Source organism: Typopeltis vanoorti, chromosome 7, assembly GCF_054136105.1.
Source record: "Typopeltis vanoorti isolate ZY-2024b chromosome 7, IOZ_Tvanoo_1.0, whole genome shotgun sequence".
In the NCBI taxonomy this organism is placed as follows: Eukaryota; Metazoa; Arthropoda; class Arachnida; order Uropygi; family Thelyphonidae; genus Typopeltis; species Typopeltis vanoorti.
This window is the reverse complement of record NC_143555.1, coordinates 80,036,622-80,060,455: the sequence shown is the minus strand read 5'-3', so window position 1 is coordinate 80,060,455 and position 23,834 is coordinate 80,036,622. Positions and strand designations below refer to the sequence as shown.

The following is a 23,834-nucleotide window of genomic DNA, read 5'->3' as shown; positions in this document are numbered from 1 at the left end:
TTCATGATTCGTCCCAACTTTGCATCATCTGTAAACAACTGAATATTTCCATCCAAATCTTTGTCAATATCATTAACATACAAGTTAAACAGCAATGGTCCTAAAACATACCCCGTGAGGCACCACTAGTGATTTTCCTCTTCTAGGATATTGCTCCCCCCCCATACACAACTTGCTGATACGTATCAGATAGCCAGTCTCTGATCCAATGCACTAATCTATCCCATCTTCTCTAGTTTGACTATCAACTTATCATGGGGTAATCTATCAAAAGCCTTTGCAAAATCTAAGTATACTACTTTGTATATCTCTCTTTCTCTCCTCTGTACAAGGAAGCTGTCACCTTATTGTAATAAATAAGTAGATTACTAAAACATGACCTCCCTTTAGCAAATCATGCTGTCCATCAAAGATGATCCCATTGTTGTCAACCCAATTCTGGATCCTAGTTCTCACCAGCTTCTCCAACAACTTAACCACAACACCTGACACAGAGATAGGCCTATAATTTGATGCCTGAGTTCTATCACCTCCCTTATGAAGTGGTACAATCTTGCCCTCCTACTCCTTTGGAACTCAACCCAGTGCAAGATTCATATTAAAAAAGTATGTCAAGGCAGATGTCAACTCCTTGGCACATTCCTTCAGAGTATGTGGTGATATATTATCAAGTCCAACAGCCTTATTAACATCAAGTTTGCTCAATTCCTTCCCTCCCATACACCTCTTGCTCACTTACAGTCAGTCTCTCCAACTAATCATCAACTGCTCTCAATCTCTCAATGATGTCACATTCACAAGAATGAAAGACCTTTATGACCATTTTCAAGATAATTAATAAACAAAGCATTCCAAAACCCTGATGCCATGACCTTTCCTGCTGATGGAACCGACTTTGTCTTCTTTGGTGCTGAACAACCAGCTTCTGTCCACTGTTTTGACTGCTGTTTAGATTCTGTGTGTGTGTAATGGTGAATCCAAATCTCATCCATAGTAATAAATCGACACACAAAATCAGTTTTATTCTTGTTAAAATGCTCCAAGCATTGTTTAGAGATTTTCATACATATGTTTACGATCTACTGGGAGCAAATGCGGCACCCATCTTGTGCAAAGCTTTTTCATATGCAACTCTTCATGCAAATTATATCCTATGCGTTCTTTTGAAATGCCTATAGTCTATTTGAAATGTGGATCATCTTCAAGGCTGGTACGGCCATGTTTTAACTAGGCAGCCCATTTCTTAATTGTTGAAAATGAAGGAGAAGAGTGCCCATAAACTTTTATGAACTTCGAATGAATTTCTTTTGGAATTAAACCTTCTTTTACAAAGAATTTTATAACTGCACGATACTCAGTTTTATCCATTTCAAGGGATACAGACAACACTTTTGCTTCAGACAGCTGTATAAAACAAACCTTGATAGAATGACTTGCAATTTCAGATGGATGCTTATGACAGATGGAAAGAAAAAATCCCGCCAATAGTGTTGCCATCTATGGTCGAGGCCGTGAACTTTTCAGACCACCCTCGTAATTCTTTCTCTATCATCAGTAGCATTCCCCATCCCCTTTTTACTCTTTCTATCCTCACAAAACACACCATACCCTTCCATCTCTATTCCTGATGTCATCCTCATCAATCCATGTCTCACTTATTACAATTTTTTTTGGGTGAACAGACTCAATTAATGCAGCCATTTTTACTTTCTTACACTTCTAGCATTTGTATACAAACATAGCAGCTTATTCCTGGATCTATAGCTAGTTCGACTGACAACTCTTATTTAATGTGCCTTCTCCATGCTTATCTCGAGTCATTTCTTTTTCTCCTTATTCATCTTCTAACCTTCTTCAGATCCAACTGTTTTCTGTTGATCCCAGGTCAATCCTTTCCCTTTTTGTCTACACATGCATTCACATCCTCTTGGAGCATCTACCTTTCTTACGCTGTGTTCCTCCACCCACCTTGAGCATTCCTGTTTCCATATCTGTCTTGCACACCTGTTCTCTCATTCTCTATACTCATGCCATTTGCAACCACCTCTTCAATCTCTCCTGTCTTACTCTCTCTCGTTCTTCCACATCACTTACCACTTGATCAGATTCATTCTCTACACTCACTTCTCTACCTTCCCTCAGCATTCTCTCCAAGCAACTCACACCAAAACCACTCAAATGCAGTCCATCGCTTCTATACAGTTCACTTCGTCCTTCAAACTCATTCCACACATTAACGAACTGCACTCTTTTCTCCTTCCACAATTCTGCTAACATATCATTCATAATCCTTGTTCTATGCCTCATCTCACCACTGTCATAACTGGGCAACATGCTTACTACCTTTCCTATCACACTATTCTCTTTTATCTGTCTCAACAACCTCCTGATATCCAATCTGACTTGTTCTTTGTTTGCAGTCAAGTCATTTGTACCTATTGCAACTACCAACTCTTTTGCTCGCTTACTACTCATATCTAATGCCTCAATCACTCTACTCATTCTACCCCCAGTAAAATATGCTTTATGCATCCTCTCATGTAGCACACGTTTAATAATTGAATCATACAATGCCACTCATGGGTCTTTCATTACCTGTTTTATAACTACATTATTTGTTTTCCTCATTTTCACTCTTCCATATATATCTCAAATTCTCTTAACTTCATTCCACATCCATTTCATCTCTTGCCTCATCTTAACCAACTGGTCTTTCGAATTTTGCGACACATTTTTGCTGTCATTCACTCTTTCAAATTTTTTTCTTGTGGTCATGACTATTCTTTCAAATAGTCATACCAACCAGGATGGCATATTTAATGTAAGCATTAATATATATATATATATATATTTATTTATTTATTTATTTTTAGCTTACTTTGCTTATTCTAAAACGAAAATAGACTTCTGGAGTCACATCTCTCCCCCATAACTACTGAACACTTAACTCCATTTTCATGAGAGTTTGCATCAATATCAGGCCATCAGAGTGCTCTCATCTCCTTATTTCATACACCTCTTCTTTTACTAAAATTAACATGTCAGTTGAGAGAAGTTGCGAGGTGCAAAATTGAAGCATGAAAAGTAGGCTTATTTTCTAAGTTGTTGCTTATTATTAGTAGATGTTTAATATTTTCCATTTATGTGGAATCAGCTGTGATTGCAATAAGAGGAACTCTCTTTAAATTAAAGATGCCAAAAAGTTATATTCTTGGTTTCATCCTTTATCCAAGTGTAAGCACACAAAGTTTGAGTGTGAAGTCACTTTGTGACTGGGCTACTTGTATATAGAGGCTAATGACTTCACATCAATTGCCTTAGTATCTCATAATGCAATACACACATCCTTATAGACATGTATAATGCTCTGCAGTATGGGAAGGGCCACTACCCAGATCGGTTTTGACCTTTATTGAGATCTCATCAGTGGGAGCCAGATCTAGAAGTGATACTAAGGTTGAAGTAATGTAGAAGTCATATTGATCGCAATTGATAATTGATAAGACAATTGATGTAAAGTCATTAGCCTCTATATACAAGTAGCCCAGTCATGAAGTGACTTCACATGCAAACTTTCTTTGCTTACACTTGGATAAAGGATGAAACCAATAATATAATTTCTTGGTATCTTCAATTTATAATATAACCAAGTGAAAGAGCTGTCTTTAATTTGAGATTTACTAAAATAAATAAATAAATAAAATTTATTTATTTATTTTTTTAATAGAAAATTGAACTCTGGAAGAACTATACATTAGAAGATATTTTTAGAAAAATATTGCTGTTGATTGAGCTTGGTAAGTAGAGCATTATGCCTATTTATTCCATTTTAACTGGTTGTAGTTTGATTTTTTTTCTCCTAACGGGTGTAGTATATCATTTTTTTGAGATAGGTTCTTAATGCTGAGATATGTCTTCAAATAGGCATTTTGCTCTTTTAAGTCCAATATTGTTGGCTGCTTTATTGATAGCCTATTTCAAAAAAAGACTGCACATAGGGCAGTCTTTTAGTCAAAAATGTTCCATAGAGTCATTATCTAAAATATATATAGGAATGAAGTATCTTAGATCAGTATTGCTCATCCATAAGGCATGTAAGAGACTCAGCTAGTAAAAATTTTGGAATTATAAAACTTACACTGATGGAAGTTTTTTCACTTGGCAATGCTACCAATAATATATTTGGTTTAATCCTTGATCCAAGTGTAAGCAAACAAAGTTTGTGCCTTAAGTATTTTCAGGACTCGGTCAACTCATGGCAAAGGTGGTATAACTTCTCATCACTTGCCTTAGTATCCCATAATGCAAAGTACATATCTCCTTGCCGACATGTATAATGTTATGTATTAAGGGAAGGGTCGCTACCCAGACTGGTTTTGACCATTATTGAGTTCTCATCAGTGGGAGCCAGACCCAGAGTTGGTGATACTAAGGTGGAAGTAATGGAGAAGTCATATTTCCATATACCAGTTGCCAAAAGGTGTCGCACTTATTATTAAAATTCTCTGGATTAGAGATAAGTTGATGGAAGTTTTTTCACTTATCTATGCTACCAATTATATATTTGGTTTAATTCTTTATCCAAGTGTAAGCAAACAAATATCACCTTTGCCGTGAGTTTCCCCAGTCCTGAAAATACTTCAGGCACAAACTTTGTTTGCTTACACTTGGATAAAGGATTAAGCCAAATATATAATTGGTAACATAGCCAAGTATAAAAACTTCCATCTAATCCAGAGAATTTTAATAATAAGGTATGCACCTTTTGGCAACTGGTATGTGGAAATATGGCTTCTCCACTACTTCCACCTTAGTATTGCCACCTCTAGGTCTGGTTCCCACTGATGAGACTTCAGTAAAGTTCGAAACTGGTCTGGGTAGTGACCCTTTCCTTAATGCATAGCATTATACATGTCTGCAAGGAGATGTGCTTTGCATTATGGGATACTAAGGCAAGTGATGAGAAGTTATACCACCTTTGCCATGAGTTGCTCCAGTCCTGAAAATACTTCAGGCTCAAACTTTGTTTGCTTACACTTGGATAAAGGATTAAACCAAATATACAATAAAACTTACACTGTTTTCATATTTCTTTCTTTCTCCCCCCCCCCTCTCCATTGCAAACATGTTGGTTTATTTTAATAAAGTTATATCAAAATCTGGAACAGTGGAAGTTATGTTTATAATGAGCATAAACAGATATCCAAATTCTGAACTGCATTAAGAAATTAAATTTCTTAAAGTAATACAATTTGTTGGCCAGGCAGAAATCCATCATAACTGCAGTAGATATTATTATTATACTGGCATCTCCATGGAGTCCAATAACTCATTGCAAGAGATCCAAACTATCCATGCAATCAATTATGCCTCTCCTTGATGCCAGCCTGGTTGGCCAAGTGATTAGTATACCGACTTTCGAACCAACAGGTTGTGGATTTGAATTCCACTACAAGAAGTGATGTTTGTGATTGTCTTACCTTATGTATTGCTATAACCTTTGATATGGCACAGTATGACGTTTGCTGTCCTTACATCATTAAAACCACAAATCATCATGATCTCCTTGAACTGAATAATAGACAAAGTGCTTACAACTGACACACTGGCAACTCATTCAAATTCATTCACCACTCTAAGCGAATTCTCTAAGTCAATTCCTTACACCCCTACTAACCACACCTTTACTCAACTTCTAGGTATGACCTCTTGTTCTGCACCCTCTAGCCAAGTTCTGAAACATTTCCCATGTATCAGTCCTTTAAAACCCTTTAAGTAACCTAAATGTTTAAGTAACCCTTTTTTTCCCCCTATTAACCAGCTTTTACAATCCACACACCCTCAATCTATCCTCATAAAAAGCATTTCACAAACCACTCACCATCTTAGTCAGTTGCCTCTGAATCTTCTCAACCACTTTCTCGTCCCTCAAGAAACCCAGGAGATCAGACCTGAGCATAGCAGTTTAGATGTGGACATATCAAGTCCTTATAAAGAGGAATAACAATTTCCTTATTTCTACTTGTCAATGTGGTCTTCAATAGCCAAGTAATCATTTGAGCTATCTTAGAAACCTTAGCAATATGTCCTCTAAACGTCAACTCTCTGTCTACCACTACCAAATCCTTAGCTTCATCTCTTTCCTGGAGTACATTTCCATCAATGTAGTACACAGCTTATAATCAATTTATTCCCAAATGCATAAATTCGCATTTCTCCACATTACACCAATACCCATTATTTTTTACTCATAGCATCAGCTTATTTAAGCTATCCTGCAAGCGCTCCACATGGTTGTGCTCAACTGTTATTGTACCTAATTTTGCATCATCAACAGACCACAGAATATTTTCTTTCAGGTTATTTCCTGTATCATTTATGTACAAATTAAACAGCAATGGTTCCAGCACTGAACCTTGCAGAACACCTCTAGTCACCTTTTTTTTCCTTGATTCTTTCCCTCCATATACCACTTTTTGATATCTTACCATCACTTTACCATCTTATTCACATAACCAGTGTCATATCCATCTCCATTTGTTCTAATTTACATAACAGAGTTTCATGTAGCATTCTGTCAGATGCCTTTACAAAATCCAGTGGAATCATCGTGTACCCATTTCCTTTATCCAACTCAGCTGTGCTGTCACACTATTATAAAAAGTTAGTAAATTACTAAGACATGACTAACTATTCACAAAGCCATGTTGCCCCCTCATAGAGTATCATGTTCTTATCCACCTATTCCTGAATTCTTTTTTTGACCAATTCTTCCAGTACTTATACCACCCCATCTGAAATACCGTTTGGTCTTTAATTTTCTACCTCAGTCTTAGATCCTTCCCTATGCAAGGGAATTATTTTGCCATCTTTCCAGTCCCTTGGTTCCTTCCTGATATCTTCATTTTTAATATGATTCTGCAATTGATGCTATCTGTTTGTTCTCATGATTTTATCAGAAATCTCATATCTATGGTCTTTGGTCAATTGTTGTACTTCTTACTCATGTCTGATATCTGTAAGTTAAAATTGCATGAACACCATCTTGTATATAGCTAGTTTAGCATTTTGACTAGTTATTGTCTTATTCCATATAAATTGATTCTGTTGACTACCTATCATGCCAGCTTTGCTTATTCTGTTGTCTATTTTAATTTGACATTTTCACTAAAAATTGTGATTAAAAATGTTAATGTCTTTAACACAAACTGGCTCCCCTACTTCACAGATCAAGCTGGAAGGGAAGCTGCAACATTGCAGAAGTCACTTCACACCTTCAAAAAAGCAGGGTGGTAGTGGTGGTGTTTCACCAGGCATTGAAAGACATCTATCATAGAAGGGAAGGATTTTGACAGTGCATAGGAAGCACTTAAAAAAAATTAAATGATGTTATATCAGAATGTGTCCCTAGAGTTTTGAAGAATAAATAGGATAGTTATAAAATGAATGTGTAGTCTTATTAAGCAAGAGATTTGTAAGTAAAAGATGTTGTGGAGGAAATACCATCACATAAATCCAAGTATGAAAAGAAACTGGTTATAGAAGCTCAAAATGCTCCAAAAGAATTCTATCGTTATACTGCAAATAAAAGAAAGAATAAATATGAAAGAATAACTCTACTGTGAATAACTCTGCAGATGATATATGTGGGTGGTAGATGCAGAAGAGATTGTTCAGCTAATGAATGCTCATTTTACTAAAAGCTGTCAACCTGGCATATGCAACATTGGCCCTCCCTGCTACCTCTGCACTGGATGAAGAAACTCAGGTGTAAGAAGAGGAGGTATTAGAATTTTTGCATAAACTAAATAAGAATTTGGCAATAGGGACTGATAAAATATCAGCACAGATGCCAAGAATGTTCAATTGAACGGTCATCTTTTGGCCAGGTTATATTATTTAATTTTCAGAACAGGAAAGATGCCATGAGTGGAAAGAATGTATGGTAATCCCATGTGGTGCAAAGACTGATGCATCCAACTATCAACCTATCAATATCTCTGGAGTGCTGGAGAAGATTTTGGAAAAGTTGGTCAGGGCTCACAAATGTGTTGACAGAGGTTCTATACTTTTTTAAGGAACAACTTGGGTTTATTAAGGGAAGGTCATGTTTGTACAACTTGCTCAGATTCTATAATAATGTTACTGTTGAGTTAGACAAGGGGAAGGGATACATCATCATACTTTTGGATTTTGCCAAGCCTTTTGACATAATATAGTATGGAAGACCATTACATAACTTGGAGAATATGGATTTGGAGTGTAAAATATTGCAATGGATAAGAGGATGGCTGACTGACATATCAAAAAGTGGTATATGGGGATTGTGGGGGGGGGGGGGGGTGGGGGGGGGGGGGGGTGGGGGGGGGGGGGGGTGGGGGGGGGGGGGGGTGGGGGGGGGGGGGGGTGGGGGGGGGGGGGGGTGGGGGGGGGGGGGGGTGGGGGGGGGGGGGGGTGGGGGGGGGGGGGGGTGGGGGGGGGGGGGGGTGGGGGGGGGGGGGGGTGGGGGGGGGGGGGGGTGGGGGGGGGGGGGGGTGGGGGGGGGGGGGGGTGGGGGGGGGGGGGGGTGGGGGGGGGGGGGGGTGGGGGGGGGGGGGGGTGGGGGGGGGGGGGGGTGGGGGGGGGGGGGGGTGGGGGGGGGGGGGGGTGGGGGGGGGGGGGGGTGGGGGGGGGGGGGGGTGGGGGGGGGGGGGGGTGGGGGGGGGGGGGGGTGGGGGGGGGGGGGGGTGGGGGGGGGGGGGGGTGGGGGGGGGGGGGGGTGGGGGGGGGGGGGGGTGGGGGGGGGGGGGGGTGGGGGGGGGGGGGGGTGGGGGGGGGGGGGGGTGATGGGTAGTGGCCCTTCCCTTAATGCATAACATTATACATATCCGCAAGGAGATGTGTTTTGCATTATGGGAGATACTGAGATAGGAGTGTTGGCAGCTTGCTCCCCCTTTGCAAGGAGTCGCCTGGTGTTGTACCACTTTACCCCAGTCCCAAAGATATTTTCAGGTGCAAACTTTGTTTGCACACGCTTGGATAAAGGATTAAACTAAATTTATTATAGTCTGACCAAGTGAAAAATAAACTTTCAAAAAAAAATGATCAATCTATCTCCTATCCTAATTCCTGTCTTGAGCTCATCCAATGCTTCACGCATGATGTCCTCCGCATATATACTAAACAAGAGTGAGGAGAAAGTAAACATCCTTGCCCAACTCCTTTTCCAACTTGAAGCCAGTCTATCAATCCAACACCTGTTCTTACTGTGGCTTCTTGCTCCCTGTACAAGTTGGCTATCAACCTGATAGTGTGTTGAGGAAAACCCATTCCCATTGGTTTTTACTTTGAAAAAAAAAAAAAAAAAAGAAATGTTTGTAACATTTTTTTTTCAGGGAAAATAATACATGGTACACCTGATTATTATTATTATTTTATTATCTATTAATGAATATATTTATATAATATTTATATAAATTTATATAATAAGAAAATAATATTTTAATCATAGATTCAGGACAGAGAGTGCTAATGTCAATTGCAGAAGATCATGATGCCATCCAAACATTAGAGGTCAGTAAAGATATAATGGTTTGAGTGTTTTTTTTTTTACATATATTTCTTCTTTCATGTAGATTTTTAACAAACATATTTGAAGTGGGGGCAGGATCAGTGTTTTTATGTATAAAAATGGGAAGAAGGGGAGAAAGACTTGAAAATTAAAAGAGTATTGCTTTAGATATAAGTGAATTATCTGTCCTGAAGTTATTTATATTTTATGTGAAACAACTGAATTTAGTAGTCTGTATTTTTCTTCCTGCTGTCTTGTTGGTGTGAGTCAGTCAGTTAATTTTTTCTTTGACTGTTTTTTTTATTGGGTTGTCTATTTCACAATTCTCAGTAACTTATGGCAACTGAGGTTAATCCTGACTTGCTGATATGAAAAAAAATCTCTCTCATCTCCATCCAGGATCAATCTTGGACTATAGTCAGGCAGGACCATAGTACTGTCTGAAAACCTTAGCAATGGAGATATGTATGCTAGTATTCAAAAGAGGACTTGATTTTCTATTAATAAAGCAAACCAACTGCCCCTTGCTGTTATTCCACACCTAAGCTATGTTGATATGTCATGTGCAGTGTGGTTATATTACATAAGGTGTCATATGAGATTAATATAAATTATAAATCACCTTTAATATATGATGCATGAATTATTTTTGAATTTCCATAATAATCCATACATCATATATTATAATTAAACAATTCTGACAACCATAGGAAAAAAAAAAAACTCATACTTATTTTAGTATTTTTATGACATTAATAAATGACAATAAAAACAATGTATTCAATTACTTAACCCTAAATTGCAATCTAATTGCATGTGCAGTATTGATATTACAATATTGATATTGGTAAGAAATTGCTGTCTCCCAGCTGGATGACTGGATAGTGTACCTGCTTGCCAAGAAAATATTGCAGGTTCAAATTAATGTGGATGTTTGTGAATGTTTTTAGATTGGAAATTACTTTCATTGCCTGATATGAGACCATTGCATTGAAAGCTTGAAGTGGCTTGAAAAAGTTCCATTTGATCTTTCTAGAGCAGGGTTTGAGACTATGTAAAAATTAAAAATAAATAAAATATTAAAAGAAAAAATGATAAATAAAAAAAAAACTCTTAGCCTCCCTGTGGTTCTTCTTCTTTAGTCTGTTTCCATTCATCCTTGGATATAGGCCTCCACTTAACTTTCCAGTTCTGTCTTAGCCAGTGCTCAACATATCATGTAAAATCTATGTAGATCATCCTGCCATGTTGTTCTTTGATGACCTTTCCTTCTCTTGATATTCACTCTTTGTTTAATTTTGTCCACCTTTCATCTGGCAGTCTACTAATATGGCCAATCCATCTCCTCTTACATCTTTACAACACTTCACAATATCTTTTACTCCAGTCATCTCTCTCTCTAATTCTAGTATTTCTTATCCTATCTCTTTTTATTATGTGGAGCATTCGTCTCTCCAAGGCTCTTTGGACAACACACAACCTATCTTCTTGTTTTTTAGTGCATGGTAATAATGAAATGGCTTGTAAGTAGTATATATAAGTTTACAACCTTTGAATGAGAATCTCTTAAAAAAAAGTTTGCATTTTTACATCTTCATTCTTGCAAACCATCACAATAATAAAAGAATTCTATTTTATGCAGTTGAATGTGGGGTCTATTAAATTGCATCAAAATGAAATTTATTTGAAACATGAATATAATATTTGGCTTGAATTAGTACATGTCTTTAGGGGGGGGGGATTATATCATCATCAAATTCCTGACCTGTATCCTCAAGGGGTGTATAGAATATTATGATACTCTTGAGAAAGATTAGGAGTCTTGTTATCTGTCAAGACTCCAACATTATCAGAACTTATATTTCTATCTTCTGAGGCACTTTTTACTGTGTCAATACACTTATATCTTGGCCTTCCTCTTTGTCTTTTTCCTACCAACCTGGCAGAGAACACTTATTTTGCTTATCTTTCCTCTCCCATTCTATTTAAGTGACCATACCACCTGAGATTAGCTCTGCTAACACATTCCTGGATGCTCACAATGTCAAGTTTTTTCCTAATATCGTTTTTAATGTGATATTAAGATGGTTGCCATCTGTTCATGCTCCTGATCTTTCTCAGGAGTCTCATATCTGTGGTCTCTAGGCTTGTCTTTAGTCAAGTGTTTTATTTCTAACTCGGCTGTCAGATCCATAAGTTAAAATTGATTTGAATCCTGTCTTGTATATATTTAGTTTAGTGTTTTGACTAATCTCTCTCTTATTCCATATAAATTTATTCATTTGACTTCCTACCATACCAAGTTTGCTAATTCTGCTGTCCATTTCCAATAATTTACCATCTTCACTAAAAATTGTGCCTAAATAACTGAAATGTTTTAATTGTTCTATAGGTTTTCCATTCAGGATACAGTTGATGTTTTCAATATTTCTACCTATTTTCATTGTTTTTGTCTTTTTAATTCTGATTTTCTTTCCAAATTTATTATATCAGTTATTCAATTTGGTCAAGGAAACATGCATAATTCTCCTGGATTTATTTAAAAGTATAACATCATGTGCATAAAGTAACAGAGATTAACATCTCCAATTTTGATATCCACTTTCCTTCATAATGTGATCCATATAGATAATAACAGAGGGGATAATGGACATCCTTGTCTGACATTAGATTTAACATCAAACCATCTTCCTATGCTTCCTTCAATCCTAACTGCTGACTTACATCTTAAATAAAGACTAAGTATTGCTTGATATACTGCCCCATTGACACCATATAACTGTAGCATTTTGAATAGCTTCCCTCTTGGCACCTTGTCATATGCCTTTTCCAGATGAACAAAACTTAAATAGAAATCTGTGTTATATTCCCAAGAGTTCTCAACTATTTGTCTTAAAGTGAATATTTGATCCTGACAACCTCTATTTGGCCTGAATCCAGCTTGTTCTTAACCAAGCTTCCTTTCCACAATTTTTCTTAACTGTTTCTCAAGTATACTTGAGAATTAGAATTATACTTGGAATTAGAATAGTGTCCACTAGAGGACTACACAGTGTGTAGTGTTTGCAGAGAGCTCCCGAAAAGATAAGTAGTATTTTGAGAATAAATTGGCAGTATTGATTTAATCTTAACGTGGTATTGTTAGTTTTTGGTAGCTTGCTGTGTCTGTGTGATTTTTGGTGTGATTTTCACTTTTATTAAACTAGTAGTTTAAAGATACGATTGATAGCACATGGTGCCAATGCGACGAAAAATAATGGTGACCAAGACTTCGCCGTCTTTGTTCAAAAACTTTAATGTAAGGGAATTCGTCTAGTGTGACATATGTGGTATGTATGCATTCCTGAAAGAGGCTGGAGTTTGGATAGATAATGATAGTGGTGGGAGACTGTGCCGAAAGTGTAAGGAAAGTGAGGAATTGAAGTGTGGGTCAGGTCGTGAGATATTTGTTGTATAAGAAAGCCAGAATGAGAGAGCAAATAGTGATTTGACAGTAATTGTGATGTTGTACGAGATAGCAATGAGAGCGGTGATGAAAGAGAAAGTGGAAGTAATTATACAGAGAGGGAAAATGGTTTGAATGATGAAAAGAATAAGAATTTAGCTGTAATGAGTGAGATCGCATGGTTATGAGGAGTAATACATAGGGCGAAGCGGCAGTTGGAGAGACTGCAAAACTCTTTCCTGAGGAAATAAGCAAGTGTATGAAAGGAATAATAAGCATATGATTGGGAGTGTTTCAGAAATGAAGGAAAGAGTTTTGTACAGTGACTCGTAAGAGATGAGAATTTGACTAAATCGTACTTACCGGGTGCAAAAATTAAGGATGTAAGTGAGAGTATTAGTGTGCAGAAGCTGAGGGTGAAAGAAATGATAGTTGTAGTGGGAACGAATGATTTGAAAGGAGATAAATTTGATATGAGAGAGGACGTGAAGGAATTATTAGAGGTAGAGAAGAAAAGAGTTGCAGTTAGGATAGTGAGTCTGTTGCTGTGGTATGACAGAGAAGAGTTTAGGAGGGCCATAATCGCAAATGACTTTATGCGCAGACTATGCAGATGGTATGGAATTTGTGGATGTGTGGAGTGAGTTTGATGGGGGAAAGGATTTGTACAAGATGGATGGCTTACATTTGAATGGATTTGGTGTGCGAAGACTGGAAAAAGTGTTGCTGAGTGAAGTGAGAGTGGATGTGCAAAATCAGGGAAACTAGAACTATTAAGGAGGGGAGAAAGTGGATGTGCAGACATCAGTGAGGCATTTGAGTGTAAGAATGTTAATAATGTGCCCGAGCCAGTACGAAGGACAAGAAATCAGAATTGGATAGTTGGTATAACGCATCAAGATAGGGGTGGGACAAATGGATCTCTGCATTTCATGTATACTAATGCCAGGAGTATTAGGAACAAGAAGGAAGAATTTTTGGCCTTGGTTGGCTCATCCTGGCCATGGGTTATTGGCATTAGTGAAACATGGCTGACAGAAGATGATATAATTAGTGGGATAGAATGTGTAGGTTATAGTGTGTTCAGGAGGGACAGAGAGAATAAAATGGGGGAGGAGTGTTATTGATGATAGCTGATGAACTGCAACCAAGGAGAATAGAAGTTGTATTGCAGGATAGTGAAAGGAGCTCATTTGTGGCTATTTGGTGTGAGATTGAGACTAACAGAACAAAATGTACAGTTGGGTGCTGCTATAGACCAGGTGATGGAATAGATGGTGCAGATAGTATGCATAGGCAAATTGATGAAATGAATGGAAGGAGAGTAATTATTATGGGGGATTTCAACTAAAGTAACATTGATTGGAAGGAGGAGAAGACACGTGTGAGAGAGGAACTGGATTTTATTCAGTTACTGAGGGATAACTATCTGAGACAGCATGTAATGGAAAATACTAGGGGTTCGAGGGCGCTTGACCTAGTAATAGCATCTGAGAATTTGACTGTAATGAATATGACCATTTTGCCACCTATTGGTGAGAGTGATCATAAGGTCTTGACCTGGGAGGTGGCTAAATGTGTGAAATTTTCGATTAAGACAGGGTACATGTGGAATTACCTTGCTGGCAAGTATGACAAGTTTAGGAGATTGCTTGGTTCAGTGCCATGGCATGTAAAACTGCAAGGGCTGGATGTTGATAGGGCATGGGACGTGGTCAAGGAGCATTTGCAGAAGGTTATGGCGGACTGTATAAGTAGAGTCCAAATAGTAAATCAGGGGTTAAATGGATGAATAACACCAAACTTGAGTTGCAAAAAAAGAAACAACCGTGGAAGGAATATAAAGAGAAAGGTGACCTGCAGGCATATGAACGGTATAAAGCACAGGCCAGAAGGGAAACGAGTGTGGTGAGAAAGGCAAAAATGGATTATGAAAAGAAATTAGCCATGCAAGCTAAAGAGAATCCCAAACAGTTCTTTCAATATGCCGCTAGTAAAAGAAAAACTGTACACGGCAGAATGATTTTAAGGAACGCTGATTGTAAGGAGGTCACTGAATTAGTCGATATAGTGGAATTGCTGAGTGAGCACTTTTCAAGAGTATATCATCCAGGTGGTGACGTGGAAGGAATGAAGGAACCATTAGTTTATATGGGAATTGTGATGAATGAAGTGGAGGTGAATAGTCTATTACAGAACCTTAATGTGAATACATCTGTGGGATTGGATGGTATATCAGCACAGGTCTTACGTGAAGCAGCTAAAGAATTGTCAGTGCCCTTGACCTTATTTTTAATCTGAGTCTCGGGTCTGGTTTAGTCCTGAAAGGGGTGGAAAGAGAGGAAAATAGTTCCACTGCATAAAGGAGGATCCAAGACTACTGTTGCAAATTACCGACTGATCAGCATATCAGGAGTCGTTGCTAAGGTCTTGGAGAAAGTAGTCAAGGGTAAAATACAGGAATGGACTGATGAAAATGAGATACTGTATGGGGGACAGCATGGTTTTGTGAAGAGTAGATCATGTCTCAGTAACTTGCTCAGGTTTTATAACACAGTGAGCTGAACTGGATAAGGGTAATGGGTTTACAGTGATACTGCTGGACCTGGCTAAGGCCTTTGACAGGATACCACATGGAAGTTTAATCTGTAAACTGCAACATATGGGAATGGATATAGGGTTGGTGAGATGGATAGGAGGGTAATTGATGGAGAGATACCAGAGAGTAGTTTACTTAGGAGTAGAGTCCAAAAGACGGCCTGTGACTAGTGGTGTGCCACAGGGTTCTATTCTTGGACCACTGATGTTTAATTTATTCATTAACGATATAGGGAAGGATCTGAGAGGAACGGTTCATTTGTTTGCTGATGATGCTAAGTTGGGTAGGGCAATAGTGAATGCAGATGACGTCAAAATTTTGCAGGATGATTTGGATAGATTGAAGGTATGGGCTAAGGAGAATGGATGTCAATTTAATGTGGCAAAATGTAAGGTTATGCATTTTGGGGTGAAAAGATTAGCAGCAGTATATCACATTGGTGGAACTGTACTCCAGGGGATTGATGAGGCCAGGGACTTGGGAGTGTTGGTGATTAGGGAGTTGAGGTTTAGGGGGCACATCGGAAAAGTGGCTAAATCAGCTCATCAAATCACTTGGATGCTGAAGAATACTTTGACGAGCAGAGATAAGCAAGTTATTGTTCCTCTGTATCGAGCCTTGATAAGACCCCATCTCGACTACTGTGTCCAGATCTGGTCACCTAGGTTTGTTCTTGATGGGGAGGAGGTTGAGACGATCCAGAGGCGAGTGACCTAGATGATAGCAAGTCTATGGAATGAACCTCATGAGAACAGGTTGAAGATTTGTGGGTTGCAGAAATAGGTTGATAGGTGGAAAAGGGGAGATATGATTGAGACATTCAAATTGCTGAAGAGTTTTTATAGGATTAATTCAGAGGATATTTTTGAGAACAGGACTGGTGGTGGGAGGACTAGGGGATATCCATGGAAGCTGAGCAAGAGAGTGTGTTAGAACTGGGTTTTTTACTTTTAGAGTGGTGAATAAGTGGAATAAGCTGCCAGAGTCTGTTGTGGGTGCTGTGACAGTGAATGAGTTCAAGGCAAAGTATGATAGGCACTGTGTGAATGTCGAATAGTTATGATGGACATGATGTTTAGGGCCTCCCTCGTTGAGTCTAAGGACTCCTTGGAGTCGCCCGTAATAATAATACTTGCATCAGTCTTACCAGGAATACTCAGTAGAGAAATTCCTGTATAATTCTCACATTCAGTTTTATTCCCATTTTTTATAGATGGGTGCTATGAATGCTCAACTCCAATTATCTGAAATTTGACCCTCTGACCAGGCCTTCTGAACTATGCAGTGCAGTGTAATCACTGTGTTGGTAAGGGATTGTTATAGGATCAATGTTGAAGTGGTTTTTCATAAAATGGTGGGAGATCAGGGGATAACAAGAGTACAGTCTCCAGGGATAACCTGGAGGATGTGAACAAGGGAGTGAGAAGCAGATTTTTTGCATGCAGAGTTGTGAATGATTGGAATGCCTTGTGTGATGTTAGCAGAGAATTGTAATGTATTTAAGGCAAGATATGATAAGCTGTGTGTATGACAAAAGGACCTCCTAGATGGGTTTTTGATGATGTGGGATCCTTAAGATAATAATAATATCATCTATTCCAGCTGCTTTTCCATATTTCAGGTGTGATAACTTTTTCTACTTAAAGTACAGATAAATATTCCAGATGGCATTCTTGCTGAGTGTTTTTCCACCACCACCACCATGCTGTCACTACCTGTTTCATTTAGGTTTAATCCTTTATCCAAGTGTAAGCAAACAAAGTTTGCACCTGAAATATTTTCAGGACTAGGGAAACATGTATACAAAAGCTGATGATGTCACATTACTTGCCTTAGTATCCCATAATGCAAAATACATATCATTATGAGTATGTATATATGCTATGCATTATGAGAAGGGTCACTACCCACGCCAGTTTTGACCTTTATTGAGGTCTTGTCAGTGGGAGCCAGACCCAGAGTTGATTCTAAGGTTGAAGTAATGCCAAAGTCATAATTTCTTATGTGAGTAGCCAAAAGGTGTCACACCTTATTATTAAAATATTCTGGATTAGAGATAGATGTTGGAAGTTTTTCCACTTGGTTATACTATAAATTAAAGATATCAAGAAATTATATACCTGGTGTTTAATTGTTTATCCAAGTGTAAGCAACAAAGTTTGCACCTGAAATATTTTCAGGACTCGGGCAACTTACACTCGGATAAAGGTTTAAACCAAGTATATAATTTCTTGGTATCTTTAATTTATATTTCAATGTAATTACTATATACATCAAAAATATATTTATCTTCAGTTTTCATGTCTCCTTTATCATCTCTAATTCCTTTTTCAGTACTCTCTCCTCCATTTCTGAGGAGAATAGCCTCCAGAATACTTTACCACCTTCCTGATATTTATATTCTATGCTCTCACCAAAGTCTTCTCATGACTTTTGTTTAGCTAATTTTACATAATGCTTTTCTTTCTTACATTTTTCTTTGTATTCCCTAAGAGCACAAGCTGACTTATTTGCCAGGAACTTTCGATATGCTTTTTTTCTTTTCCTTGACTGCCTGAGTTCGCCATGATGTTCTGATTTTTCTATCCTTATGATTACCTCACCACATGCGAATCAGGGAATCACTCAAAGTTTTCTTTAGGGTTTGCCACTGTATTTCCTAGGTTTGGTTCTTGTTTTCAAACTCTTTCAGTTTTTCTTGAATAATGTTTGCGTATTTGAGTTTATAGTTCACTTCTGATAGCTGTTCAACTTTCATTTATTTGTTATACACCCTTCTTTTCCATATGAAGTTCAATTTTATTTTCCTATCCTATCCTTTTCAGCTGTTCCTTAGGATGGGTTGAATCCCCCCCCAAGAGGGGCTTACGATTAATTAATGCAGCTGTTTCGTCACTCCTCTGCTGCATCCCTTAAGGGCAATATTCATGACTAATCTGCATGTGTGATCACAGGGTCAGTTTGTCTGTTCTGTAGGATGAAAAACTCGAGTTTCCAGGTGAAACCCCCCCTACCCCATGAGACCAACTAACTCACCTTTCATCAAAAGAGACCAGATAAAGGTTCCTCATGTCACTGATGGGAATCAAACCCAGGTCTTTTTGACCAATGGGCTTTGTCTATATCGACTGAGGTATGGAGGCCAACTAACTATCTATCAATTTTATTTTGCTCAACACTAAATAGTGATTGCTTCCTATTTCAAATTATCTAGATATGCTTGTGTCCTGAACCAGTGGGAAAGTATCACTGTTGACGATGGCATAATCAATGAGACTTTTCTTATTCCTTGCATCTTCTCTCCATGTGAATTTTACACATTTTTATGTTGGAGCATGGTGTTAGTAATAACTAGTCCATGTCCTGAGCAGAAATCTAGCAGGTACTTAATATTATTATTAGTGCTTTTCTCTTTTTTCCAAATTTTCCCAAAACATTCTTATATGTCTGGTAATAATTTTTTACTCTGTAGTTTAGATCTCCAACAAGGACCAACTTTTCCTTTTTCATTGTGTCACCTACCTTCTCTAATGACTTGAAAAATTCCTCCAGTTCTTTCTTAGTAGAAACTTTTGTGGGACCATAAGCATAAATAAGTCTCATTGTCCAGTTCCCCATTCTGATATTATCCCACATCACTACTTGATATTGCCTGCGATTTGAAAACCAGCAAATGACATTAAAATGTTTTATAATATTGTATTGTGGAAATTTTATTGTTCAGTCAGAACTTGTGGTAAAGGTGGTATGACTTCACATCACTTGCCTTAGTAGCTCATAATGCAAAGCACATCTCCTTGTGGACATGTATAATGCAATAATTATGGGAAGGATCACTACCCAGACCAGTTTCAACCATTTTTTGTATTTAGAAAGAATCATTCTAAGAGATATCAAATTTATCACTAAATGGTGTAGACCACCCACATTATGCAATATTCACCAGGGAGAGAGAAAATTTTGTCTATTCTTGCTATGAGAGGTTTTTTAAATAGTTCCATCCTCTTAATTCAATGTAGTCTTATAGTCAATAGCAGGGATGACCGGAGAGCAATCCCAGGCAGAGAAGGCCAACTCAAGGCAGTGATGACTGATACCCATGTGGCTAACCACATGGATATCAGTCATCTTTGCACTTAAGTTTCAATTGGTCTTTTGATTGTTCATCTATATGAGATTGGTGAAAAAGGAAAACTGATAGCCTTTGGCTATATGATGATATTAAAGAGCTGAGGCCTTTTTTCTCTATCTCTCATGCTATCTATCTGTCTTTTTTTTTTTAACCTAATACTTTAGGCTCTCTTGCTTCCCTATACTAACTACTCTAGGCCTATGATGAGCAATCCTTTACTTTTTCACCTCAATAAAGGTTGAACCTGGTCTGGGTGGTGACCCTTCCCATAATGATTGCATTATACATGTCTGCAAGGAGATGTGCTTTGCATTATGGGATACTAAGGCAAGTGATGTGAAGTCATACCACCTTTACCACAAGTTGCCTCAGTCCTGAAAATACTTCAGGCGCAAACTTTGTTTGCTTCCACTTGGATAAAGGATTAAACCAAATATATAATTTCTTGGTATCTTTAATTTATTTATTATAAAATTCATTTTTATTTTACAGAAAATAAGTTGTTCTTTTTCTGATTAATGCAAATGAATATGATAGCATCATTGAGGAATGGAAGAAATTTGAACAACATATCTGCTGCTCTTTCAACAGAGTCACCAAGGATTATGAAGTTTTTAAGATAAAGCCATAAGCTTCATCAAATTCATGATATATGCCTACAAGGGGTGTTCAGAATGCTATAATAACACTATATAATTAAGTTTACATTATTACTATCTTTATATTAACCATTTTCTTCCAAACTGATGTGTAATTTTTGAGATATTCAGTTTGGTCACATCTCATATCTTGTTTTTCTAAAGCACTTTTAAATTCATCAGTCTGCTTAGATTAGCGGTCAGTAACCTTTTTTTCACTGAATAGCCATTTTGGTGAAAATTATATTCACTTGAATATTTATAGAAGTGCCCCTGAAAAGTCCACAATAATAGAAATAAATCTCTGATACTTCTGATTTATATTTGATTATATCTGTGTTTTACTTTGAAATGAAAGTCTTTTTTTTAATGAAATTATGTATTGACTGTCTTCCAGTTCTTTTCATAAAAAAAAAAAAAAAAAAAAAAAAAGAAATATTCTCTGAACAGCTGAAAAAATTTCTCTGAGAACTAGGTTACTGACCACTGCCCTTGATGTTGGTCATTCTTTAAGTCTTTTTCTTTCTATCCTGGCATTAAAAACACCTTTGCTAGTCTTTCATATTCTATTCTATTAAGTGACCCACCAAATAGATTCACTATGCTTACATATTCTTGAATGTCAACATTGTCATGTTCCTTTTTGATATCTTTATTTTGAATATTTTTAATTGGTTGGCCGAGTGGTTAGCATATCCATTCTCCAGCCAAAAGGCTGCGGGTTCGAAACCGTGAGCATGGATGTTTGTGATTGTCTGTGAAAATAGTGGTGATTGTTGGCAGTAGATGGCATTGTTGTAGATGAAGGTAGTTGAGGTTAGTGGAGTGGTGGAGACAGAGTTGTAGAGTAGATGCCCTCCCTCAGTGCTTTGGACTCCCTGGAGGTGTTACATAATAATATAATAATAATAATAATAATAATATGATTTTGTTAGTGATGCTATATGTTCATGTTAATTTTTTTCAGAACTCTCATATCTGTTGTCTTGTAATAGTATAGTGGGAAAAGTGTTAACTGTTTTATTTCTTCTTTTTATTTCTTTAATAAAAATTATTCTACTTAAGTTAGGTAAGTTATCCTACTTAACACTCTCTGATTACTGTGCTAAGGATTTTTTTTTTTTTTTAAATAATTTTAATGTCATTTTCCATTCCATTTAAGATCACATACTGTAACATCCACTATATCTGAAAAGTATGTTGCATGTTACAGTATTTTCTCTTTAACTATACACATTGACACACATGACTGCTATATATATCTATCTATGTTATCTTCACTAATATATATATGTTACTGCTAATGTTCGAAAATCATTAATGTTAACATTCCCTAGTTAAAGTATGAAAAAAAAATACCATTTCTCACTTTAACTAGTTAATGTTCAAATTAACAGATAGAGCATAGTATATGTCTAAAAAACCATTAAAATAACCTAACCTAACCTAACCTTTCAGAATATCATAGGTATTTCAATAAATTTTGTGATTAACCCCCCCCCCCCTTTATAGCCACATATTGCACGTATAAATTGCTACCAAACATTACACAAACAAGATATAACTTGTTATATCTTGTTGATATAAGATACAAATTGCACATGTAAAATACATCACATGAGAAGAAGATGGGTACTCATTAGTTTGAGTACTTATTATCTTCTTCTGTTTGAGATTATGTGTTTGAGATAAAATTCGAACTTTATCTAATGATAACGAGTTAGTTTAGTTAACTAGTTAGTTAATGTGTAAACTAACTAGTTACTGTCGGGGGGGAAAACCCTTATTTCTCTATATTTATCTGGTGACTCGCCTTCAATTGAAAAGCCCACATAAGATTCTTGTCATCATGATGAGAATATAACTCTGGCATTTTTCAGTCACAGGGTGTAGTATCCCTCTCGTTCTTTCAATTGCAATGCATAGGCAATAGATAATTTGAAAACTTTGCTCTAGAGGCAAAACATAGTACTTTTTTAAGCTACTCCAGCCTCTGCTGTGCAACATGGGAGAATTTATAACCTCAATTAAATTAGCAACAGATGTATATTACCGGCCTAATTGGTCAAGAGAATAGCATAGCCACTCTCCAACAAACAGACTGTGAGTTTGAAACCCATGGTAGCTTGGATGTTTTGTGAAAGTCTTTGAGAATAGCATAGCCGCTCTTCAACAAACAGACTGTGAGTTTGAAACCCATGGTAGCATGATTGTTTTGTGAAAGTCTTTGGGTGGGAGATGATGCTAATCTCTTGACCAGTTAGGCTGATAATATACATATGTTATTTAATTGAGGTTCTCACTTTCTCCCCTGTAATCTGATACTTTTATTTTATTGCCAAAACAGCTTTTTTTTTCTTCTTTCATTCCAGGAGTTAAGTTAAAAATCATTGAACATCCACTGTCAATGATTTCTAATTTAACTCCTGGCATTTAAAATTTTCTTAAGTTGAATTAATCAGCTAGTATTGGTGGAATACTTTACAGATAGTATAGAAATGGACACAATAAGATGTCATGAAAGGGAAATTTAGCCTGTCAGCTGAAATAACTTTAAAAGCATTAGAAAAGATTAGCATAAAGTATAAACAACAGAATTGTATATATCCTGATAAATATCCCATGGTACTGATTTTCTATTCTACCCGTGAAAGGTTTCCGGCCTTTTCATGAATTTTTAATAAAAGAAAAATAAATACTGAAACATTAAAAGAACACATTTCTGTAATTGAAGAATTAACCTACAGTCTCAAATCATGTTTGGTTTTTCTTTTCTTTTGTTTTTATAGGATAGATTAGGCAATAGATTTTTTTACAAAATCACATATGCAATTCATTTTTTTTTTTTCTTTTCAACATTGGCATGTTAGGTTGAAAGGCAATGTTTCAACATTGTCTTCATAGTGCAGTTAGAAGAACAGCAATACATTGTGCCCTTTGAGAAAAAGAACTGAGTTTGATTCTTGTCATGACTAGAGGAATCTTTATATGGGCTTTTTCAATTGAAGATGGATGTCAATCATACAGAGGTAGTAGGGTTTTTTCCTCCTGGAAACTCAGGTTTTTCCTCATGCGTGCAGGCAAATCAGCTATAAGAACACACAATTTACAGACAAACAATATTGGCATTGATGGTAGTAGTAGTAGTAAAGTTGTTGTTTGTGTGTATTTGGAGAATTAAGTAGTTGGGGAGACTGTGAGATGTGTGTAGAGTGCCCTCCCATGATGAGTCCTTGGACTCCCTAGAGGTGTCAAGTAATAATAATAATCTACTGTCAACTTGTTATATTACATTATTATTATTATTATTATTATTATTCAGGCCTCCATGGAGTCAAAAGACTCATTGCAGAAGGTCCTTCCTAAGAAACACAAAGTCTATCAAGACTCATCGTGGGAGGTCCCTCCTAGGAAACACAATGTCTATCATACTACTCCTTAAACTCATCGACCGTTCTCACTCTCACCAC

General features: G+C 37.2%; 1 protein-coding gene across 7 annotated transcripts in view; it reads left to right on the top strand.

Annotated features, from left to right (window-relative positions):
* Positions 1-23,834, top strand: part of LOC150104805 (TBC domain-containing protein kinase-like protein) — a 559,840-nt gene that overhangs the window by 145,139 nt on the left and 390,867 nt on the right. For all 7 annotated transcript variants that reach the window (XM_090395364.1, XM_090395368.1, XM_090395367.1 and 4 more), the window contains exons 7-8: positions 3,728-3,797; positions 9,491-9,552. In XM_090395364.1, the coding sequence (XP_090251490.1) occupies positions 3,728-3,797; positions 9,491-9,552 (132 nt within the window). The remainder of the gene's footprint in view (positions 1-3,727; positions 3,798-9,490; positions 9,553-23,834) is intronic.